At 43.4% G+C, this 22,969-nt stretch overlaps 1 protein-coding gene across 4 annotated transcripts in view; it reads left to right on the forward strand.

The window, feature by feature from the left end:
- The window catches only part of tle2a (TLE family member 2, transcriptional corepressor a), a 43,596-nt gene extending 23,494 nt beyond the window's left edge, over window positions 1–20,102 (forward strand). Inside the window, exons 3-20 of one of the 4 annotated variants that reach the window (XM_061738167.1) lie at window positions 1,973–2,036; window positions 4,467–4,511; window positions 6,779–6,841; window positions 7,173–7,277; window positions 7,741–7,954; window positions 8,482–8,498; window positions 9,709–9,804; window positions 10,388–10,432; window positions 11,731–11,892; window positions 12,142–12,268; window positions 13,044–13,240; window positions 13,582–13,658; window positions 17,199–17,448; window positions 17,676–17,923; window positions 18,776–18,923; window positions 19,026–19,176; window positions 19,366–19,442; window positions 19,548–20,102. In XM_061738167.1, the coding sequence (XP_061594151.1) occupies window positions 1,973–2,036; window positions 4,467–4,511; window positions 6,779–6,841; window positions 7,173–7,277; window positions 7,741–7,954; window positions 8,482–8,498; window positions 9,709–9,804; window positions 10,388–10,432; window positions 11,731–11,892; window positions 12,142–12,268; window positions 13,044–13,240; window positions 13,582–13,658; window positions 17,199–17,448; window positions 17,676–17,923; window positions 18,776–18,923; window positions 19,026–19,176; window positions 19,366–19,442; window positions 19,548–19,655 (2,194 nt within the window). In that variant the 3' untranslated portion in view covers window positions 19,656–20,102. The remainder of the gene's footprint in view (window positions 1–1,972; window positions 2,037–4,466; window positions 4,512–6,778; window positions 6,842–7,172; window positions 7,278–7,740; window positions 7,955–8,481; window positions 8,499–9,708; window positions 9,805–10,387; window positions 10,433–11,730; window positions 11,893–12,141; window positions 12,269–13,043; window positions 13,241–13,581; window positions 13,659–17,198; window positions 17,449–17,675; window positions 17,924–18,775; window positions 18,924–19,025; window positions 19,177–19,365; window positions 19,443–19,547) is intronic. The other 3 variants (XM_061738168.1, XM_061738169.1, XM_061738170.1) reach the window with 3 other exon arrangements.
- The last annotated feature ends 2,867 nt before the right edge of the window (window positions 20,103–22,969 follow it).

The raw sequence follows: 22,969 nt of genomic DNA on the forward strand, positions 1-22,969 counted from the left end.
CCAAAATGACTTTGGCTGTGTTTAGCTGATGGAAGGTGCAGCGTAGTTAGAGATCTAGAGAATGCTTCCTAAAAGTCATCAAATATTCCTTCAAATAAGATTGAAAATGCCAGTTTCAACATGGAAAAAGCAGCTTTGTGCTGCTTTAAACAATATATACATAAAGTCACTACGTCACTTTTTGTAAAAATTCATATCCGGCACTTTTTAATCCTCATATTGTACATTTCTGTTTATCCCTGTTATACATTTTACTTTATTCTATCTCTCAGTTTATCTCCATATATATATTTGTTTGCTTTTATATTTTTATTTTTTATCTTTATTTTTATTCTTACTGTATTGCACCAATCACCACAACAAATTCCTTGTGTGTGTTGACAAACTTGGCAATAAACCCCCTTTCTGATTGTGATTCTGATTCTAAAGACTTTACTTTATAAATCAAAAGTAACGGCTCCTGACAATATGCACTCTCGCAACCATATTAAGTGATTAAGATTTTAAATAATCACTCATTATCTCTGTACCAGTAATAACTGTGTCTGTCTGTTTGTGTATATGTGTGTGTGTGTGTGTGTGTGTGTGTGTGTGTGTGAGAGTGAGTGAGTGAGTGCATGTAGGTTGTGGTGAAAGCTCTTTCCAAACTTCACTCCAATTTTATGTTATGATAAACAAACTGGCAGCTCTACACACACACACACACACACACACACACACACACACACACACACACACACACACACACACACACACACACACACACACACACACACACACATGCACACAGTTACATTAGTTTTCAGCCCAGCTGTGAGTGACTCCTGCCGAGAGGCAATTCCACTGTAATAAAATCTGTAGGGCGGGGTTTAATCCTCACCACACTCCTTTTTCTCCCTCTCCTCTTCCCGCATCTCTCCCTCTCCTCCCTCGTCTGCTCGACTGGCTGGCAATGATAAATGAGTCAATTATGAGTGTGTGCGCACGCAGCGCTGGAGAGAGGGAGCGGATGGGGTCGTTATTACCTGTTGCGGCTGGGGGTAATGTTGCAGTATTAATCATATTCTAATTTTCCTCCACAAAATGAGCCACCCTCCACCCACCTCCGATGTCCCACCACACCACATCCCTCGCATCAATCCATGTGTCGCCTGCAAACAAGTTAGCATTACATGCCGAAGGCCTGAAATGTGCTCGCTCTCTTGCGAGGAACCAGAGAGTCCGAGGTGGAGGTGCAGGGCTCGTGTTTCTGGTAGAACCAGAGAGCTTGAGAGGGACAGGTTTGTGTGTTTGGAGCTGAACACATGTTGAAAATGTGTGTGTGTGTGTGTGTCACACACAAATCCAGCCACTGACATTGTCCACTTTTACGGGACCACTGGGACTGGTTTGGGTGCGAGGAGAGATAATAGGACACGGAGGATGGGCAGGAAATATAGGACACATGGGAGAGGTGTTCGGCAGCTGTCATCTCTGATGTGTGTTTGTCAGAGAGAGACTCCAGAAAAGCAACAGCTGAAGGTCACAACTTATGACAAGTCATGAACATGAGGAAACAAGTCAGTTCTGCAGAAAAGCTGTACCAGCAAAGCTGCGGCTTCAGCAAAGCTTTAGAACTGCATCAAAAATGAAGGGTTGACTAATAATTTAGAACTTGGTGACATGCGTCTGACTGGACGAGTCACACACATAGCCTGCAGATGTTGTCCAGGGAAAGGGAGAACGAGCGTGACACGCTGGATATACCTTCCTGCAGTCTTGGCTGGTTTTCAGGCTTCAAGCGTGACTTTGTCTATTTCTGCGCTGCTCTGAGGTGATAATGGGCTGTCAGCACCCCAGTCCCCTGCTCACTCCCACCCAGAGAGTGATAGAGGGAGGCAGGGATCCAGCTAGGTGTATGTTGGTAATTTCACTGTGTATTTTATTTATAGTATCACTAAATCTCCAAAATGTTTTTCATTCTTGTCTGTAGTTTGAAACTGGAGTGTGAGAAACTGGCCACGGAAAAGACTGAGATCCAAAGACACTACGTTATGGTGAGACACACAGAACACGCACATGCCATGCGTCTCCACACTGATTAACAACACATGCAGCACCAAGACCCCCGAATCCCTCTCATCTGCTAACAGTGAACAAGCGGCGAGCCGAAAATCAAACGGAAACAAAAAAAGCCACACAGAAACATGCGTGTTCAGTCCTCATTGACGTCTACAGAGAACATCAAAATCAAGTCACATAGCAAAAAGCTTTTTTAAAGCCCACTTGTGTACATGGAACAATTCCATATTGCTAACTTATTTTTTCTTTTGATAAATGAGACGTTTTATTAGATAAGCTGTTTAAAAGTTAGTGTGAGTATGAAAACTGTTGAACAATAATCACTTGTGTTGATCTTCAAATTGGTTTATGATCATTTCAAATATTTTTGTAAATCACACATATTTGAAACATTTCAGTCCAGTGCAAGTTGCAGACTCTTAATGTTGGGAATGGTTTATTTAAATCTGAGCGGGAGAGTACAAAAACCATAAGGCGTAATAGTGGCAAAGGTAGAACTAATAGCACATCTTTCATATCATTTTTCTCGTTAAAAGAAGTGCCAAATCTGTTTTATTTATTTTTATTTAGTTTTTTATTCATCCTCCAAAACCCCGGCCTTGATTTACCTCTGATCGGAGTTCTAAGCCACCACAGCTGATGGCTCTTTTCTGGCATGGCGGGCTGTGGGAAGCCCACGCTCTCTGGCTATGTTGGCACAGAGCTGGGACTTGTGAGGAAGAGGAGGGAGTAGCTGGCATCCAGCACAGTCCGGGTCTCTGTGCCGGCAGATGATTTGGGGGAGTTTGGATGTTGCTAAGCAACAGGCAAAACTTGGCAAAGCACCTGCTAAGCAGAGGTACCAGCTGCCAGGAAAGGCGTCCCTTACGGAGGCTTACAGGCAAAAACACACAGAGGAGTGTGCCTGCACATGGCTTGGAAAAATATACTCCCAGCAAAGCACCTAGATGCAAACACCTACGCAGTTGCAGACTAGTGCTATAAACACACACACACCTGCACTCACACACATACACGCATGCTATTTGCCAGGAAAGATGTCTGGAGAGAGAGGACCCCTGCCATCTCTTCTGCCATCCTGCCAGCCTGTGCTGGCTCCTCCACTGCCAATCTCTCCTCTCCACTATCAGCCACACTGAAAAGCAAATGTCAGCCTGTCACTTTTCAAGGCATCTGACTTTAAAATGTTCTCTCTTTTGTCCATCTCTGAGGGAAGAGAGGTATCGTCAGTTGTCTCTGTCCCTCTGTGGCATTCAACGCCTCCTGCGTGTCTCACAGCTCCTTGTACTTTCAGATAAAAGCTAAGGTCACATGGTTCATATTAGACATGATTACTGGCATAGTCCGTCACTTTCTTCCCACCAGGAAATATTTCCCTGCCCCGTTTTGGGTTGCTTTTTTTGTCTTCTAAAAGTTACCACAAGGTCAATTTAGCGCCACTTCCAGAGTTGAGGTGAAATTCTCGGTAATGTTCTTTTGGAAATGCACAGCAATCTTTTTTTTTAAATATGTAAACAAGACCCCTCAACTAGGGCTGTGCGATTAATCGATTTTAAATCTAAATCGGATTTATTACAATCACAATCACAATCGATGTTAAAAAAGGAAAATCGGAAAATCGATTTTCCTTGTTTGCAGCTGGCTGCATTACAGACAGAGCTCGTCTAGTCATCTTTGTTTGGTCAAGAAAATTGTAAATGTTGTCACTTTACTAAACTCAAGGAGGATTTATAGTATCTTTCAATTGCACTACATTCCCAATAGGGAAATGTGTTTGCTATTTTTCTTTAAAAATAAAGATAAAATATTTGAAACAATTTATTCCATTGTCTTTTGTAGTTTTACCAAAAAAATCGAAATTGAAAATCACGTTTTCAGAGAAAAAAATCTGGATTTTATTTTTGTCCAAAATCGCCCAGCCCTACCCTCAATCAGAAAGTGTGCTCAGGGATGTTGCAAAGTGTGATTTGATTTGTAAATAAATCTATGATGCTAGTAGCAGCAGATGCAGCCAAAATATATTTGACATTAACTCCCTCAAGTTAAACAGGAGCTGCTGTTAACCAAACCTGAAAAAGAGAGTGTGATTTGTGAAAAGGAAAGTGTCATTTTGTCAATCGCTTAGTTCAAGAGTAGCAGTTTAGCAGGGAACTGGTACAGCTTGTCCCGCAGTATTTCTGTGAGAGACTTATTGTTTGATTGTATGAAAAGCTGAAAAATATCAGCAATAAGAAAATGCAGAATATTGGCAATTCTGTATGTTTATCTTTCACTAGATATATTGGATATAAATACAGTAGATAATTGGAAATGTTTGCTTTATATATAAAAACCCTCCAGCGCAGAAAGGTGTTTCAAAGTGCCATCTTGTCATATCTATTAACTGTTAATCTGCTTTGTTTCAGTATTATGAAATGTCCTACGGCCTTAACATCGAAATGCACAAACAGGTAAGTCAGCGTTGACTGTCTTGCTCTTTGTTGCTCATTTCTCTTACAGCTTTGTGTTATTGTTTGTATTGTTATTGTTTGTTCTTCCGGCCACCAGTCTTTCCTGCTCTGAGCAGCTAATGTCTTCAAGGAAGTCGGTCTGTCTTTCTGTCGATCCTCCGACAGACTTCCAGAGTACTGTTAAGCTGTGGAGGCGTTAATAGGATCCCCAAACAGAATTAATTTCTTCTCTGCACACATGTGAATACTCTGTCCTTCCCTCTCGCTCATCATTATTCCATGTCTGTGACTCCCTCCACCTCTCCATCCTCCTCCTATTCCTCTCATTCTTACACTGCTTATTGCCCGTTTCTTAATGTTCTTCTTTCATAATTATATATTTTTTTCTGTACATTTGTCTTTCATTCTCCATGTCTCCTGTTTTTCTGTGCATCCCCCCCTCCACATCTGTCTCTTTGCAGACATACAGTCCACGCTGAATTTCACTTTAAATCAGGTCACTGCCTTCCTGCCGTCTAATCTTATCTTTCGTTCTCTTCATTTATTTCACCATCTCAATCGTTTTGCTTTCGACGTGCTGCTGCTGCCACTCCACCACCACCCCCAAGTCTCAATTTTCCTCCTCCGTCTTCCTTCTGTTTCCCCCTTTCTCTCTTCCCCCCCTCCTGCATCCTTCCTTCATTGGATGTCATTTCCTCAGCTCAGTCTGCCCTTTGCCTCCTCCTCTCCTTCCTCCGCCTCTTCTTTTCATCCCCCTCGCTCATTTGTCCTCCCCTCTTTATTCTCGTTCTGCAGATTGCTCATATTCTCCCCTTCTCCCTCTCCCCCACCTCTCTCTCTTTCTCTCCTGAAGATGTCATTTAGTAGTTGGAGTTCTCTAACAAGAAATCATTGTCTCCCTCGGGGTGGGGAGTGATGGATTCAGAGGAGGGAGGAAAGGAGGGCAGGGGTTTGTGAGGCGAAGGGGGTGGGAGGCTAGGAGGGGGTGCCATACACTCTGGCTGAAAAATGAAGAGTGCAGGGAGGGATAGATGTGTGCAAGTGAGAGGAATGAAAGAGGAAAAGCAAGAAAGAGGAGGGGTGGAAGTTCAGTCTGACATCAATAAATCACTTAAGAGAGGTGTGTGTGTGTGTGTGTGTGTGTGTGTGTGTGTGTGTGTGTGTGTGTGTGTGTGTGTGTGTGTGTGTGTGTGTGTGTGTGTGTGTGTGTGTGTGTGTGTGTGTGTGTGTGTGTGTGTGTGTGTGTGTGTGTGTGTGCACCCACAAACACACATGCATGTGCACACACACAAACACACATGCATGTGCACACACACAAACACATGTATGTACATTTTCACACACACGCAGGAGAGTGGAGCTGTCAATAAGATAAACAGCCTGCAGCGATAATGATGTTGTCATGATCTCTGCATGCATACCATTACCATCTAGCAGCCTTGTTGGAACCAAGATGCTTTGCGTTCATGCATGTGTGTAAGATGTAACATGGCAGCACTTGTAACTGATTGTTGTGCTAATTCTAGAGAGAAATGGATAGATGGATGGATGGATGGAATGAAGGAACAAATAATGAAGTGGGATTGGAAAAAAAATGTTGGAAAAGAAATGTGGATGAGTGGAGGGATGGAGGAAGAGTTTGCCAATGGCTGTGTATTACAGTAATACAACAGATCGAGGCAGACTCACACCCACTGCAAGAATCATTGACCCCCTTGCAGGAAACACACACACACACACACACACACACGAAAATGTAAACATGTACATAGACAAAAAAGGCAAGCAAGGACACATCAAAAGCATGTACACACATGATGGTGTTTGTTGTGTTTTTGTCCTTACACACACACACACACACACACACACACACACACACACACACACACACACACACACACACACACACACACACACACACACACACACACACACACTGTGTGGGCTGGCTGTGGCCACAGCAGATGCTGTCCATGAATATTTTAGCCAAACTCTCTGGCAGAGTTTCCATTTGCATGGACCAGATGTAAGCAGCTGAAATATTTACCACACTGGCCCTGGGAGAAGCAGGCCACAGCTATCTGTGTGTGTGTATGTGTGTTTGTGTGTGTGTGTTCGTTCATGCTCAATCTTGGCTGTTATTGTTTGTGTGTTTATTCATCAAAGTGACAGTATCTTCTCTCTGTCTCTCTGTCTCTCTCTCTCTGTCTCTCTCTCTCTCTCTCTCTCTCTCTCTCTCTCTCTCTCTCTCTCTCTCTCTCTTTCAGACAGAGATTGCCAAGCGGTTGAACGTGATCTGTGCTCAGCTCATCCCCTTCCTGTCACAGGAGGTGGGACACACTCTAGCACACTAACACACTCTGTGCTGCATGCCGGCCCCTGTCTCTCCTTCGCGGGAGCAACCCACACAGAAGCGTTGCACAGGCACACACATTGATCAATCTGTCTCGCACACAGAGCTGCAGATGGACACAACACATTCATTTCCTTCAGCCAGCGAATGATTGCGTGTGTTCGCGTCAGACTGAAAAATACAAATCTTCTGTGATGCAGTTTTTCCAAAATATTAACAAATCTTATGAACTAATTAATCAAAAGGTTGTACATGGATAATAATGTTCTACTTGTTCTTACTGATATGCTGTTGTTCTTTTCCAACAGCACCAGCAACAGGTGGTCCAGGCCATGGAACGCGCCAAACAGGTGACCATGGGGGAGCTAAATGCTTCGATAGGGGTACGTGGGCTCCCCCCTCTGCCTTATAGCGTGTGTACTCTATACTCGCATTTTTTTTAAATATTTTTTTTTTCCTTTTTCATTTCTTTTTTTATTCTTTTTAGAAAAACATCAATTTGCCATATTTGATCTATTGGATTTATTGGCTGATGTGACTTACAGATTAGTAATTAGTTAAATATTATTATTCATTAGTGTAAGTCTTGGTTCAGATGTCTCTACTGAGCTGGAACACACCAAAAAATTCTAAATTAAAAGCAAACGCTTATCCTGGAAAACTTATCTGGGTTTTAAACCATTTTTAGTTTCATCATCCGCGTTTTATTGCAGAGCTGCCCCTCCTGAAGAGCCACTGCCTTGACCTTAGCATTTCTCCTCTTGCTCTCTCCCTCCCGATCAACTCAGTGAAGCCACTTCCTTCCGTACTTTTAAGTCACCCAGGTTTCTTTTTCTTGCCTTCTTTGTCCCCGTATTGTCTTATTCCTCTCTGTAGCAGCAGCTTCAGGCCCAGCATCTCTCCCAGCATGCCCAGGGTTTGCCTGTGGGTCCACACCCATCAGGACTGCCTCACCCTGGCCTGGCGCTCGGGGGAGGGTCCAGCCTCCTGGCCCTGTCTGGGGCTTTGGGGGCCCAGCTGGCTGCCAAGGATGAGAGGGCGCACCTTGAAGCAGCAGCTGCCGCCGCCGCTGCGGCAGAGCACCACAGAGGTACATGAACACCACACTCAAGCATCTTTCAACTTTTTGTTTCTCAGAGTGCAGAGCGTAAAACTAAAGCTGAGTTGAGAGCTGTGACAATACCCAGGCAGCATTTTTGAAGATGATAACCTCTTTTTGAGGTGGGTGTAGAGTAAACATTAATGTTTGGCTCATTGGGTTTTTGATCATTAGTTTTGCTTTGGATTTTTTGGCAGGGTTCAAAAGTGTTGCCGATAAAAACACTCCCTGGAAAAAAAAAAAAAAAAAAAATCACTGGGTTTGTATGTGTATATTTATGTATGTGTACGCATATGTATGCGTATATATATGTATATATATTAAATATAGTAATAATGCACATATATATACTTTTGGTTTCTACCGTCATGGTATCAATATGTGTGCAGACAAGAGAAAAAAAAAAAAAGGGGGTGTAGGGGAATAACGGTGCATTTGTTTGTGTGTTTTTTATCTGCGCCTGCTGTCCTGTTTCTTGCTGCCTGGACACGTCGGACATTTTTCCCCGAACTGAAAAGACCGTGAAGCTGGACCAGTGAGTACAAATTACACACTATCACTTAGCTCAAGCACAGCCACACTCAGTTAGTCTGTGATCGTCTTGGCAAATTCACTGGTGTATGTGGATAACTATTTCTCTAAAGCTGTTTTTGTAAAAGCAGCAATATTTTTGTGTTTATCCCCGTTATAAACACACCTTAATAGAAAGCTATAAGGAAAAAGTTACAAAAACAAATCGGTGAGGTGGACGAGTCTTTCTCAGTGATCACCAAGATGCTTTCACGACGTTCAGGAAACACTGAAAGATCTCAAACCAAGGAAACCCATAATAATGAGCTATAATCACTCTCTCTGTGTCCATGTTCTGAGGCTACCAAAACTACCTCATGATTACAGAATTGTTGTTGCAGTGCAACTTAAATAATTTATCTTTAAAAATGATTCAAGTCATGTATTACTATTATTACGGACTTTTCTGTTACAGAACCAAACAGAAAACTGAGACGACCTTGTCTACTATCCCAATTTTCCTATTTCTTTCAAGTAAGAAAAATAGGATAAGAACGCCCACACGAGAAGAAGGTGCCTAATCTTTTTTTTTTTTTTTTTGAAAGTGGGAAGTAGCGCTCCAAAATCAATACCACTCTCCAGCACCTTGGAGCCATACTGTGCTCAATTATAACTGCTCTGAATGAAGCTCATCCTCCCAACACAGAATTATAAGTGCTGATGTTTTCCACCGCAAAACTGTCCGTTTTTACACCTTTACGCCCGTAAATGATGCCCTCGTTTCCCCAAACCGCGTCATGCAAACAGAGAAACTTAAGTTATTTGTATTTTCTCCTTTTCTTGTTTTGTTTTTAAGCACAACGATAGGCGCTTCGAAGGAAACTTGGTCTCCTTCTCAGTCCTACCTAATTTGGCCAATCAATGCAGCTTAATATTCTTTCACATTCATCTCTGCAGCTCTTGAGCCAGGCGTGATTTATGCAGTCGCTCTCACCTCATTATCACCCTCCTTCTCCCTCTCCGCCCTCATGCCCTTTATCTCTTCTCCCCTCTCTCCTTCCTACCTCCGTCTCCTCCTCCCTTTTGTCCCCGTCTGACACACACTCACTGGCGCGTGCGCGCGCACACACACACACATACGCACACACTTTTCCCCACACTTCTCCTTTGCTCCTTGCCTCACCGCCTTGCTCTCATTTCTCAATCCTCTTTTCCCCTCGGCCCCTACTCTGCAGAGCTCTCTGTCCAACGGGGATAAGGGTCGCCAAGCAGACTACCTCAGCAACGGCAAGAAGAGGAAAGCTGATGAAAAGGAGTTTATGACGGACTATGTGAGGATGCTTTCATAACACTCCTAAATGTTTGAGTAACTAGAAAAGTTTGACCCAGCGCTGTCAGTCCTCATCAGATAAGACTGGCGGTGTCTGAAGACCAACAGACTTGAGTGACTTGCTCTTTCCTTCTTTCCTTTTGTCTTTTTTTTTAATTTTTTTTTATTTAACAGTAACTAAAATAGTCATACTTTTTGCTGTCATTTATTTTCTGGTGTAACTGTGGAATTTAAACACTTTTGTGAGGGTTTAAAATCACTTAGATACATTGATTTTTGTATAATTATTTCAATGTGTAGTGCGGAATTATAAATGTTCTCTAGAAATAAACACAAACATGAGTTTGGGAGTAATTCACCTCCCCAAGACAAACAACTGAAATAAATTGCCTTTGTGGTCTTCATTGTTCACATACTTCCAAACATTCCTGCAAGTTATTTGTCAGGAGAGAACGTTTTTCAGATGCGTAAACACAGATGCATGCTCGGCTTTGTGCAGCTTGTATTTGACTACATGTCATCTGCATACATGAGGGAGCAGAACAGGAGTATCTCATCTTACCTTCCCTCTCTTTCTCTCACAGGGCAGCGATGCGGATAAGAGTGATGATAATTTGGTGGTGGATGAGGTTAGTAGGCGGCTGCTGGCCTCTGTTTGCCTCACTTGACCGCTTTCATCAGCATACATCTTGTAAACATACCCAGCACGACCCTATGAATAGTAATAACAATAATCCCCCTCCGCCCTCCTTTGCCCCCAACCGGCCTCATTTACCTCTACGTGCAACAATACACAGGTCCACAACAACACAGACTGTGTTCATGTTATTGGTTTTGTTTTTTTGTGTTATGAGTATTTGAAGAAGACTACTGAAAAAGCAAATCTGATCAAAACCAAATTTTAGGTGGATCATCGTATAAATGTGCCCCAGCATGTTGGTTTCCCAAACAGAAGTTTCAGCTTTCCGATCGTGCACCAAAATGATTAAAGTGCCGCATCAACAGAGCATCCTCTAATGGAAAACTCTGAAGGAGTCCGTTGAGTAACATGGTCAATCATTTGAAATCAATTGTTTCCCTTCTGAAAAGCTGCAGCTGAAGGGAACGTAATGTCGAAAAGCCACGTCTAAATTGTAGGTGTGAGGTTACGGACAGTGGTGGATGTGGTATATTCTAGTTCCAGTCCCAATTCTCCATATCATAATCCCAAGTGACAGCTGAAGCGCCTCCTAAACCCTTGGAAAGTTGGAGGAAACTCACTAAACCATAAAATGCAACATACCGGCAGAGGATCTAATAAGTTGTGGAGATGTGATAATAAATCTGTGATAATTAGACAAAATTGCAGAAAAATGCAGAGAATCTTGACTAAATATAAAATTTGAGGAAAAAAATGATTGGCTTCCGGTTAGAAGAAAGCTTTGGATTGGTTAAACTATGTTTGTGTTGAGCACATTTTTATTAGGTCAGGGATCCTCAAGCTAGTTAACAAGAGTTTTTATATTTTTGTGTTTGTTTTTGTGTTCATTTCTAGTGAAAGGAAGCAGTTTGTCCTAATTATACTGTTTTTTACATTTTGTTGATTTGGAATAAGTCAAATATAAACAAGGGTTCTTTTTTATGCGAACATTTTTTTCAAACCTGTGATGAAATTTATTCCAAGTTCACAAGTCTTTAGTTGGCTGAGGGAGGTAAACGGTAGGTGGCCTCGAAATTGGGTGTATTTAGTTCAGCTTTTGTTTTCCTTGAGAGTTGAGCTGCATGATTTTGCTGTAAAATGTTACACAAACGTTTAATTGCACTGGAACAGGACAGTAGATGTTGTCCAACATTTGGACTAAAAAGTTGTTTTTAGTAAATGTGCATCAATCCTCACTGTGAACTTCTGCTTTTACAAAAAAAAATAAATGTGTGTTTGATTTTTCAGGACCCTTCATCCCCGCGCAGTGTGCAGTCCTACTCATCCAGGGAAAATGGTCTGGATAAGAGGCCTCCCTCCCGTAAGGAGGGGCCCCCTCAGGCCAGCCCCACCTCCCTGGCCTCGTCCAGCAGTGCCACTTCCCCCTCTCGTGGCAAAGAGCCCCCACAGGTACATGGAAACAAGCACAGATCTTTCCCTGCGTTACACACACGTGTTCTGTTGGTTTGTTTAAGATCACCGGTTTGTCTCTGAACTATTATGTTGCGTAATTAACCTCCCATCTTCCCATTAGCCAGTCATATCATCACTTTCTTCCTTTGTTTCCATTCCCTTCCCCCCTGGTTGGCTCAGTTCATTGTTAGGGCGGTCTGTTTGGGACATTTTCAGTATAGATGCATTTTCCTTTTTGTCTTTCAGAGAGAGAAATCTAGCACTCCAGGTATGAAGCCAGGGACTCCCATGTCTCAGGAGTCCAACACTCCCGGACCAAGCGGGCCCCCACAGTTCAGGCCTGTGCCAGGCAAGCCTGGTGTCGACCCCCTTGGTAAGCACTTATTAAACTGCCTAAAAAACACTATCATCATGACTTGATTGGTAAAACCGACCAGTGATACTCTTTACACAGAGGATCAATTAAAAGGATGGGGATAGTTGGCCTGTTCTGGCTTTGTTACACACATCAGTTCAATCAAGGCTGCGCCGCAGTATGAGTGTCAGCCAGCTTTCCTCCACCGACCACCATCTGGACTTAATAAGCAGCTGTGGGCAAAAATATTCAGCGCACCTCACTTTTTAAATGGAAAGATTAGGAGGGGTGATGGACTGTGACTGTGAGCAGCTTCATAATGAACCTCTATCTATTCCTGTGTATCTCTTCCTCCTCCCCCCTCACACATCACCTGTTTGCACCTGCTCTGATTTCATACACTCGCACTCCTACTCTGCATACGTGTGCACGCAGTCCAGCTACACGTGCAGACTGACGATGTAAAAGACGTTCGTGTGAGCGCAGGCGCTGTCTCGCTGCAGCAAGGAAGAATGGCCAGCAGGGGTCAGTAGTGGTCTAGAGCTGCGGTTGCTGGTGGTCGTCAGCCCTTTGTTGTGGTTTGTTCACAGCTTGTCAGTCACAGATGTTTCAAAGGCTTTGCAGTGGAAGTCACCTTAATAAATTGTGTATTTTATTCCAGCCTACACCAAGATTACACATAAAGCTGTCGAATGACTGACACGCTGCATTGTTGGTGTCAGTCAGTAATTTGTTAACTTAAATCATTCATAACAAATGAACTCTGTTGTCTTTTCTTCCCTCCCACCTCCAGCCCTGGGTCTGAGAAACCCCTTGGCGGTCCAGGGAGGGTACCCTCCCGGAGCTTTCGGCCTGCCCCCGGGTGTGAACGGGGACCTGCCCGGGGCGGCGGGCTATGGGGGGGGGCTCCACTTGGTCTCCCCCCAGATGAACGGAGCTGCAGCGGCGGCTGCGGCTGCGGCTGCTGCAGGCTATGGACGGTCCCCTGTGGTGAGCCAGATCGTCTTTTCACTCTCACTCTTGCATGTAATGCCTCCGCATATAAAGCAGAAATGACAGAAAAGGGTTATAAAAAGGAAAGACGGGTTTAAGAAGCAGAGATGCACCATGCCATTTATCTTGAAGAATCTCTGACCTTGGCTCTTGAAAAGTCGCTTCACATGATTTCATTTTACTCTAATCTTCATCGTGATACTGTCTTTGCATTACCCTTTTTTAATGAGTTTAGCTCTCCTTTCACCAACTTTCTTTTTATAAACCTCGTATCTTGGCGTCAATGTTGTCTCAAGCTTATTTGTGTGGTCATGCAGAGGGATTTCCATCTCTTCCAGGTGGGCTACGAGTCTTCACACCCACACATGAGGGTCCCCGGGCTGCCAGCCAGCTTACAGCCGGCTGCTGGGAAACCGTGAGTTTCATGTTCTTGGTTCATCACTCGCATGTCAAACCTGCAAACCCCAATCTGCTCTGAGCGCACCCCCAAAATCCAGAAATGCTTATCGACATTTTTAGATGTTTCCAACATGTGCAAACAGCCTTCTCTATCGTGTGACTTCATGGGGAATTTAGCTGCAATTAAAAGTTCCATGTGCTGTGGGATTTCTTTTTTTGTTTTTCTAATGTTTCCATGATGTTGCAAAGCAGGATTTTTCCCCTTTTCTAGACACAATAAGTAAATGCTAGGTTTAAGTAACTTTGTTTTCTTTTCCAAAGTATTTCTGGTGCATGCAGGACAAACATTTTTAAAGCAGATGAGTCAGATTTTAAGAAATATGCTTACCCTTGAACGTTCTGAAAGTTTTGTTGTTTTAATGTCTGTTAAGTCAACCAGCTGGCTCATTTCATGTGGCAGAGCAGTACTTGTACAAAAACACCCGGAGCAAAACAGCTGAAATGTCGGAAGCACCCTGGTATTCTTTCAAACGGCGCATTTGTATTTAATCTCTCAAGTTTTCTCATTTAAGTTTCACACGTTGGTCTTTGTTCAGCAAGAACGTTAAGTAGTGAGTGACAGTTAGGTTCGCATCGCTGCTAGTAAAGCTTGAGTTATGGTTCTGTGTCAAAACGATGCCGTGCCTACGGCGTGTGGTACGCGTCGACACGTACCTCCCGAAAATTGTAACTACGGGTCGAGGCGACGCAGACCAAACGCAGACCGAGAGGGCTGTGATTGGTTCGCTTGGAAGCAACATTTCCGGTTTGAAGCAGTCGTGAACTTTCAGCGCTCTTTTCTTCGTGTATGTGTGATTTTTTTTTTTTTTTTTTTTTGCGCACAATAGTTGTCCTTATCTCTTTGATTCACTGTGCCCGGAAAAAGTCGGATAAACCATTCAGGAAAAGATCGCAAATTAGCGGTCACGGGGGGTACTACACTGCGGTGAAATGGAGTGACGGAGAAGTCCGAAGGGTTCACGGCGTCACGGTGACGCCGTAAGCACAGCGTCAATTTGATGCAGAACCATAACTCAAGCTTAACTTGCATTGGTTCCATGTGGAAGTTGAACATCCGTCACCGTCCTGTTCAAAACTTAAGACATCATTTCTAGGTGGAGCTAAGGGGCTCCACTGAACCCCAAACTGAAACTCTCCCATTTCATTTTTTCTTTTTGTGGATCAAGTAGTCCTGTTGCCGTCTTTGAGCGAGGATCATCAGAGCTCATGGGAGAGGTTCACGGCAGCCTGTGAAGGTGCAGGGATGAAAATCAGAACCTCCAAATCTGGGACCGTGGCTCTCTGTCGGAAAAGGGAGGGATGCCCTCTCTGGATTGAGCGTCTCACTGCATCAAGTGGAGTTTATTAAGTCTCACAGGATCATGTTTGTGAGTGAGGGAAGAATGCAGCGGTAGATTGACGGGCGGATGCTGCAGCATCTGCAGTAATGCAGACTTATTACTGGTCTGTTGTAGTGAAGAGACAGTTAAGACACGAGGCAGAAGTTTATGTTTACTTATCAAGCTATCTTGCTACCCTGAGTTTCCTGCGCAGGCTGGCTGGACTCTGAGAGACAGAATGAGATGTTCAGTCATCCAGTGGAGACTAGAGTAGACTACTCACATGGAAGGAGCTAATTGAGGTGGTTCAGGCATCTGGTTACGCCTCCCTGGGGAGGTGTTTCCAGCACATCCAACTGGGAGAAGGTACAGAGATGGAGGATGGAGAAGGCCCCCACGACCAGAACCAATGGATGGATGGAACAAAGACAAAGTCTTAAAATGAGTCACTTGACTCCACTAATCAATCAGACTTGACTTAACTTGTAATAAAACTCAATGTGCCACAAAGTGCTTTACAGAGTTTATGTTAAATGATAAAGTAAAACGGAGAAAATCCTATCAAAAAGTTCAAGAGATGTAATGAAACACAATCCTGTTTGGATCTCAACTCATCTTGTGGAGACGCCAGAAAAAGCTGAAGGAATTGCAAAATTATTAAAACTCAAAAATCTTGAAAGGTTACAATCGAACAATAAACAATAGCAACATGGAATAATTAAAAGAGTGTATTACATTAATGAGCTAAATCACAAATAAGTCAGTTATTAGTACAATAAAATGTAAATAAAGTAATTTGATTTTGACTAGATATAATGAAAATATCAAGAAGTGATTAAGAGCCAGACCAGAATGAAGGTCCTGAGTTTACTCTTAAAAACCTCAACCCTCACTGAGAAGTCTGCTCCACAAGCCGGGGGTTGCAGAAAGAAATAAACATGGGTTTTAGGTCTAACTTCAGGTAAAATGAGATTAGAAGGCTACAAACTTTTGGAGGATTTGCGTGAAAAACGCAAAAAAAGTAAATAAGCAGGACCAAGACCATTAGGAGATTCATAAATCAATAAAAGGACCTTAAAATCAGGTAATCAAGACAGAAGCTTTAAAATCTTACAACTATGAACTATGAAGCTCTGCTCTGGTAGATGTCCATACTGATCTGATGTACATGGAGACCTTTCTTCAGACAACCACTCAGCATGCACGTGAAAACAATTCAACTTTGCTGGGGAGGGTCTTTAATAACTTTTGCTGCAGACGGTTTTCTTCCTGCACATGTTTGTCAGGTGCATAATTGAATTAAATATCAACTTTAGCTGCATAATAGCTGATAGCCAGGACAGCAAAGTCAGCAGCGGTTGCTGTTGAGTTGCCAGCTTGTTGTTAAGACATCTGTGTTTTCTCTGTAATGGTCAAATGATGTGGGCTCGGTGAATCGGAGAAGGATTTTCAGTGACCCAGAAAAGCAAAACGTAACGTGAAAATCAGCATTTACTGAAGAATTTCTCTTTTGTCTGTCCACATTATATTCCAAAGCGTTTACAAACTGAAATGGGGTCTACAGTAGATGAAAAATGTTCAGTTTTCAAGGTTTGATTTCACCGGAGTAGTGTGGATGTCGTATCCTGTACAGTAATATCCATCATCATCACGAACAAGAGCTCACATGAACCAGCACCACAACAATAACAATGTTAATCCCACATATTTACTTCTCCCTCATCTGCACTTTGAGCACACGCAGTCTTGCAATGAACACAACACTGCAGAAAGGAACTGTGAAGCAATCCAACAGCCACATTGTGAGTTTTACACTGCTCAAAAATCATGTAATTTCTCCATGAAATAGAGACTCTGAACTCTTGGATCCACTGACACTCAATTGCTCCATCACTAATTCAGGTTTGAGAAGCTAATTGTTGCCTCTTTGGAGAACTGTTCTCATTATTGGAAAGTTCATATTCCGTTTTCATTGTTGTGCAATGATGACACTTTCACTGACCAATATCCCAAGTTTTGAATGTAAAAAAAAAAAAGAAAGACAGCAAATGATAGGATAGAAGATCTGTTGGGTCCTCAAATTACACAACTGCCCATGAACTTGGAGTTCATAAAGAAGCATCATTCCATAATGCGTGGATCATATTTGTAACTATCTTTGTGTGTCCTCTCCCCAGCGCCTACTCGTTCCATGTGAGCGCAGACGGCCAGATGCAGCCGGTACCGTTCCCCCCTGACGCCCTGCTGGGTCCGGGAATCCCGCGCCATGCTCGTCAGATCCACACGCTGAACCACGGAGAGGTGGTGTGCGCCGTCACCATCAGCACCTCCACGCGCCACGTCTACACCGGAGGCAAGGGCTGCGTCAAGGTGTGGGACATCAGCCAACCAGGGAGCAAGAGCCCCATGGCCCAGCTGGACTGTCTGGTGAGACGTTAGACACACCAAGCAACTCACATTAATGGTTTATACTCACCTCTAAAATGTATACTCAGGTTGAATGATTGCCAGCAACACTATTTTTCATCACAAATAAAATTTTACTTTGGATGAATGCTTGCGTCTTGTGGTGTTGTCCTCGAGCCAGATCCCTCTGCATCTTTTATTGCCGCGATAATTCTCGATAACGATATATCTTCAATTTCTCCAATCAGAACCGGGATAACTACATCCGCTCCTGCAAGCTGCTCTCCGACGGGCGAACCCTGATTGTGGGCGGGGAGGCCAGCACGCTGTCCATCTGGGATTTGGCCACGCCGACTCCGCGCATCAAGGCGGAGCTGACGTCGTCGGCTCCCGCCTGCTACGCTCTGGCCATCTCCCCCGACAACAAGGTCTGCTTCTCCTGCTGCAGTGATGGGAACATCGTCGTCTGGGACCTTCACAACCAGACTCTAGTCAGGTACCACACCAGAAACATCAAAAACATTTTTATCTTTTGTGATATACATCAGGCAAAGGAAGGTGAGGTGAGGAAGAGAGAGACAACCACAACCAGACTCTAGTCAGGTAGGAGGAGAAACGACAACTGTATTCCTTCCGTCAGATGAGGAGAGCAAATGGAAATCAGGCAGCCGGCCAGAGTCATTTCCAGTGAGGTGACGGAGCAGAGACTGGTGGAAAAATGAAGGAGAGATATGGGCTGGGAAATGAGGAGAGAGGGATGGAAGAAATGCAACCTGTTTGCAACAAAGTGGACACAGAGAGGATAATTGTTAGGAAACCAAAAGCAGAGAGGTGTTTGGTTTTGAGCAGAGCTTGTGTGTTTTTGTGGGAGTCAAAGAAAAGACATGCATGTCTTTTTTTTTTTTTTTAAAGAGATATACCACCATTGCTTACCATGCTGTTGGTCCCTTTTATTTTTAAATGTGTGTTCTTGATGCCCTCATGCTTATTATAGGTATTCATTTTTCATCTCATAATCCTCTTGGTTTCACAAAATCGCTCCCAGAAATGGTTGTTGTGTCGTTGCAGCACCCAGTTCTATGATGCCCAATGCATCATTCTTGCATCGGGTAGCTGTTTGCAGCTTCGGGGGGAAATATTGCACACTTGTCTAAATGATTAAATGGACAAAAAATGCATATATTCATGTTCAAACACTGCAAACGTCCTCTGGATGCAGTTATATAGTACGTGTAGTACATACAGTATATGATATGTGTAGTACCGATATGGAACATGTAGCACACACACGGTACGTGTCAGCGGCCTTTGTTGCAGAGAAACACTCCCACTCTGTCTGATCCTGCAGGCAGTTCCAGGGTCACACAGACGGGGCGAGCTGCATCGACATCTCCAACGACGGCACCAAGCTGTGGACAGGAGGGCTGGACAACACGGTCCGCTGCTGGGACCTCCGAGAGGGACGGCAGCTGCAGCAGCATGACTTCACCTCACAGGTACGCGCCTGAGCCTCGCACTCAAACACAGCATTTCCAATTTTCCATCGTTCACCTCAGCATCCCTCATCTCTCTCTCTCTCTCTCCCCACTCGGCTGCAGATCTTCTCTCTGGGCTACTGTCCGACAGGCGAGTGGCTGGCTGTAGGGATGGAGAGCAGCAACGTGGAAGTCCTGCACGTGTCCAAACCTGACAAGTACCAGCTGCACCTCCACGAGAGCTGCGTCCTCTCCCTCAAGTTCGCCTACTGCGGTATGCACAAATCTTCCAGGCATGCACCAAACACATTGTTTGACATAACAATAACTGAAGGTATTTAATCAGAGTAGCAGAGGCGTCCTCTCGACTAAAAGCAGCTGTTCCTCTCAGGCTCCCCCTCGTCACCTCTGCAAGGCTTTATCTGCTGTATCTGCTCATGGCTGTGTATGTTTGGTCCTGTAGGTAAATGGTTTGTGAGCACAGGAAAAGATAACCTTCTGAACGCGTGGCGGACACCCTACGGATCCAGCATATTCCAGGTACACCTTCACAATCACTTTTAAATACACAGGACACGAAAGGGTTCCATTTGACTTGAATAACAAAAACGAGGCTAAGACAACTTCCTTTCTGTCTGATTTCAGTCCAAGGAATCTTCGTCGGTTCTCAGCTGTGACATCTCCCCCGACGACCAGTTCATCGTCACAGGTTCCGGGGACAAGAAGGCCACAGTCTACGAAGTCATCTACTGAAGTCTAGCGGCTTGACGAAGTAAACTAGTAATCAGGGGAGGAGCTGAGGCTCTCTACTGCACCAATGACTGTACAGAGCGTCAGTGGCATGGAACAAAAGAGACATTCAACTTGTACTTTTGTTGTTTTGTTCATGTTCGTGAGAGATGAGAAAAGCAAAGAGGCGCAAAGTCACATCTCTGGAAAAAACAAAGTGATTTTAATCTCTGAGAACGCTAGTCGATAGCTGCGCAACTGTGGGATTCTCCAAAGAACTTTTGATTTTGTTCTTTTTTTTTTTTGTTCATTTTTTTAAAACAAAATAAAACCTCCTGTAGTGAACGTGAAATTAGCAAAAAAAAGAAAAAAAAAAAGAAAATATTTTTTTAGCTTTTGAATTTTCCAAACAGTTGCTTTGTTTCGAGTGGGAGATGAAAAGAAAGCGGTATAAAAGGGTTAATGGAAAACCACTGTCCTGACTTTGTGTTGTGCTTTGAACTCCAAGTGTGAGTGGGCTCAGCCCGGTTTAGCGCGGCCCGGTCCGGCTCGGCCGGGTCCAGCCCGGCCTGGCCCGGCTCGGCCCGCGGCACAAGGCTGCGTGGCAGATGGTGGGGATGCTCTGCTGTGAGTTTCCAGCGACTTTTCTTTCTCCTCCTTTTTTAGGTTTCAGCAGCAACATGATTGTATCATTTGGTGTGCATATGTGACGGATCAGGGCTCGGTTTCCCCAGATGCAGTTTGATGATCATTTTCCATTTAGTTTTTTTTTCTTTTCTTGGGAAAACAGTGGAGATGAACTCATTCTGAAGACATTTTAGGGAAACCAACCTCAAATAGAAGACAGAAAAGTAAAGTCATTTCCAAATACTCTTCAGAATCAGGGCACATCCTCTGCTCCATTATCTCTAACACTTAACGTTACAACATAACGTGTTTTTCTATTGTCTTTGTCGGGGCACATATTGACTGACTGGTATTTTCAGAACTACCTTCATGACCCTTGCTCTATATGAACATGTAAATAAAGTTCTCTAAAGGCAAACACCGATGTGACTTTGATTTGCTTTGAGACCACAGGCATGTTGTGTCTCAAACAGGTAAATAATTCAGATTTTGCCTTTTCATTTCTTTTTTCAGTCCAATGACGAGTGTAGAAGTTATTTGGAGCTGCTGTGTAAGTTTGCTGCTTGTTCTCCAACCCTTCCTCTCGGCAGGTTTGATTTGGATGTTCTGAACTGGGATTTTAAAAAAAAGAAAGAAAGGAAGGAAGCAGTTGTTGCATATTTTCTTAAACTGTAACAGCCAGAGAAGCGTGTTCTCACAGCGTGATGTCAGAAAGCATCTTAGAAATATTTAGATGGATGAAAGATGTGAGAGGTTGGTACACGCGCTTCCTCTGCTCTCCTGTGATGATGCTTCTCTCATTCTGAGGGAACACCGAGCTGCTCGGCTTCGGTGAACGCCTGCCTCGTCACACACATGGAGGAAACAAAAAAGGAAGCTATTATTCACAGCTCTGTTGTGAGATAAATAATAGAGCTATACAGTAGAGTTTTTGTGCAGAGCAGGAAACCAAACTGATGTGCAGTGGGAAGGGGCGTGGGCTGGAATAAGGCCTGGAAAGTTCTTCAGGGATTCTAGATGTCTTGGTCTATGTTGCTGAGACAAAGCTTCAAGTCTTTAAGAAAGCGTCAGGAAACAAAAAAGTAAAGCTTTTATCTTACTTCTAAAGAAGCATATTGTTCATTTACTAAGACATTTAGCTGGATTTAATCTGAGAGATGAGATTGAAATAAAAGTTTTGACCTCTTTTTAATGCACAACAAACTGCTGCAGTAATACCATAATCAGCACGGATCTACCTCAATGTTGTAATGGTGTTTGTTGGGTCTTGCATTATAAATAACTAAGACTTCATACAAGGTAAAAAAAAAACCTAGATGTTCACCTGATCTTCAACAGAAATGTAAACTGCATCATTGCAGCCCCCTCATGAAAGCAGAGGATCGGCTTAAAAAAAAAGGTTGGATAATGTTCGGAGAGAATCTGAGCTGCCAACAGAAATGATCAGCCGTTGAACAGGTTAGATATGTCATATTTTAAATTTAAACAAAGCATATCGACATTTTATTTCATGAATGCACATGTGTATAAACAAGCTTAACTGTCTACTTTGATATGTGTGGCTTCTAAGAAGTCTCTGATGCTGGTCACGCCCCAGGAATCAGTCGGGACCCAGGATTTAATAATTCTTTCACGCCAGAGTTTGACCTTGCATCGACAGCTGCTTTGCTGTTGTGACAGGATGGACGATGACATGTCTGTGTGCAATTATTATTCTGTATTAAAGCGTCTGCCTGTGTTGGTTGAATAGAAATTTCCGCTTTGGCTATTAGACATTTTCCTTCAGCGTCCATATATCAGGAGGGAAGATTAAAGATCCGCAGCCACATTAGCAGTGTATGTGGTTTAGCTGGAGCCATGATGACATGAATGTGGGGCTCCCATCAACTCCTGATGACTCTCTACACCAAATGGCCAAAAGCTTTCAACTGCAGCAGGACCTACGACGAGTTCAGTGAGTCACTGCAGGACCCAAATTAAAGGGAATAATTACACTTTTTTTTCCTCTCTTCTCTCTATCTTTCTTGTCTTCTTAGTGAAATCTGTTTGACATGAACCGGTCACAATATCTCAGAAGATCAGTACAACAGCTCCCTCTTTAACCAAGCCTTTACAGCTCTGTTCATAGCATATGGAGGAAAAAAACAACTCCTGAGGGATGAGATCTGTTATAACTTTATAATAAAGTAATAACTCATGAAGCAAATTATTTACCACAGGAGAGAAGATGCAGTCCGTAACCCACAAGTTTGTGGAGCTCACACTTCCACACACTAAACTGAGACATACTTGGATATAAATGTGATAAACACTTACATTCCACTCCTCTTTTCAGTTTAAGAAGATAACAAGTGCTGCATTTATAGACGGTGCTTCACTTCAGTTTCAGCTTCTCCGTAGTGATGACTTCCTGCACGGTGAACTGAAGCTGCATTCAATCACAAATGGGAGCTTGGACTTACTGGATGAAACATTCAGGGAAAACTCCCAAAAGAAAATGGATTTGGTCGTCAGCTTATAAAACATTAAAGTACCGGTAGTACATCATTAGCTGATTTCTTGAGTGATTATATAACGACTGATGAGAATTTGTCATTAAAGCTAAAGCTGGAGACAACTGTAGTTAGGACTGCAGCTGTAGTACCTGGTATATTGTCAGACCTAAGCGCAGAGGTGGACAGAGTACTCAACCCCAGTACTTGAGTAAGAGT

The sequence above is a fragment of the Cololabis saira genome, chromosome 13, assembly GCF_033807715.1.
Source record: "Cololabis saira isolate AMF1-May2022 chromosome 13, fColSai1.1, whole genome shotgun sequence".
NCBI lineage: Eukaryota > Metazoa > Chordata > Actinopteri > Beloniformes > Belonidae > Cololabis > Cololabis saira.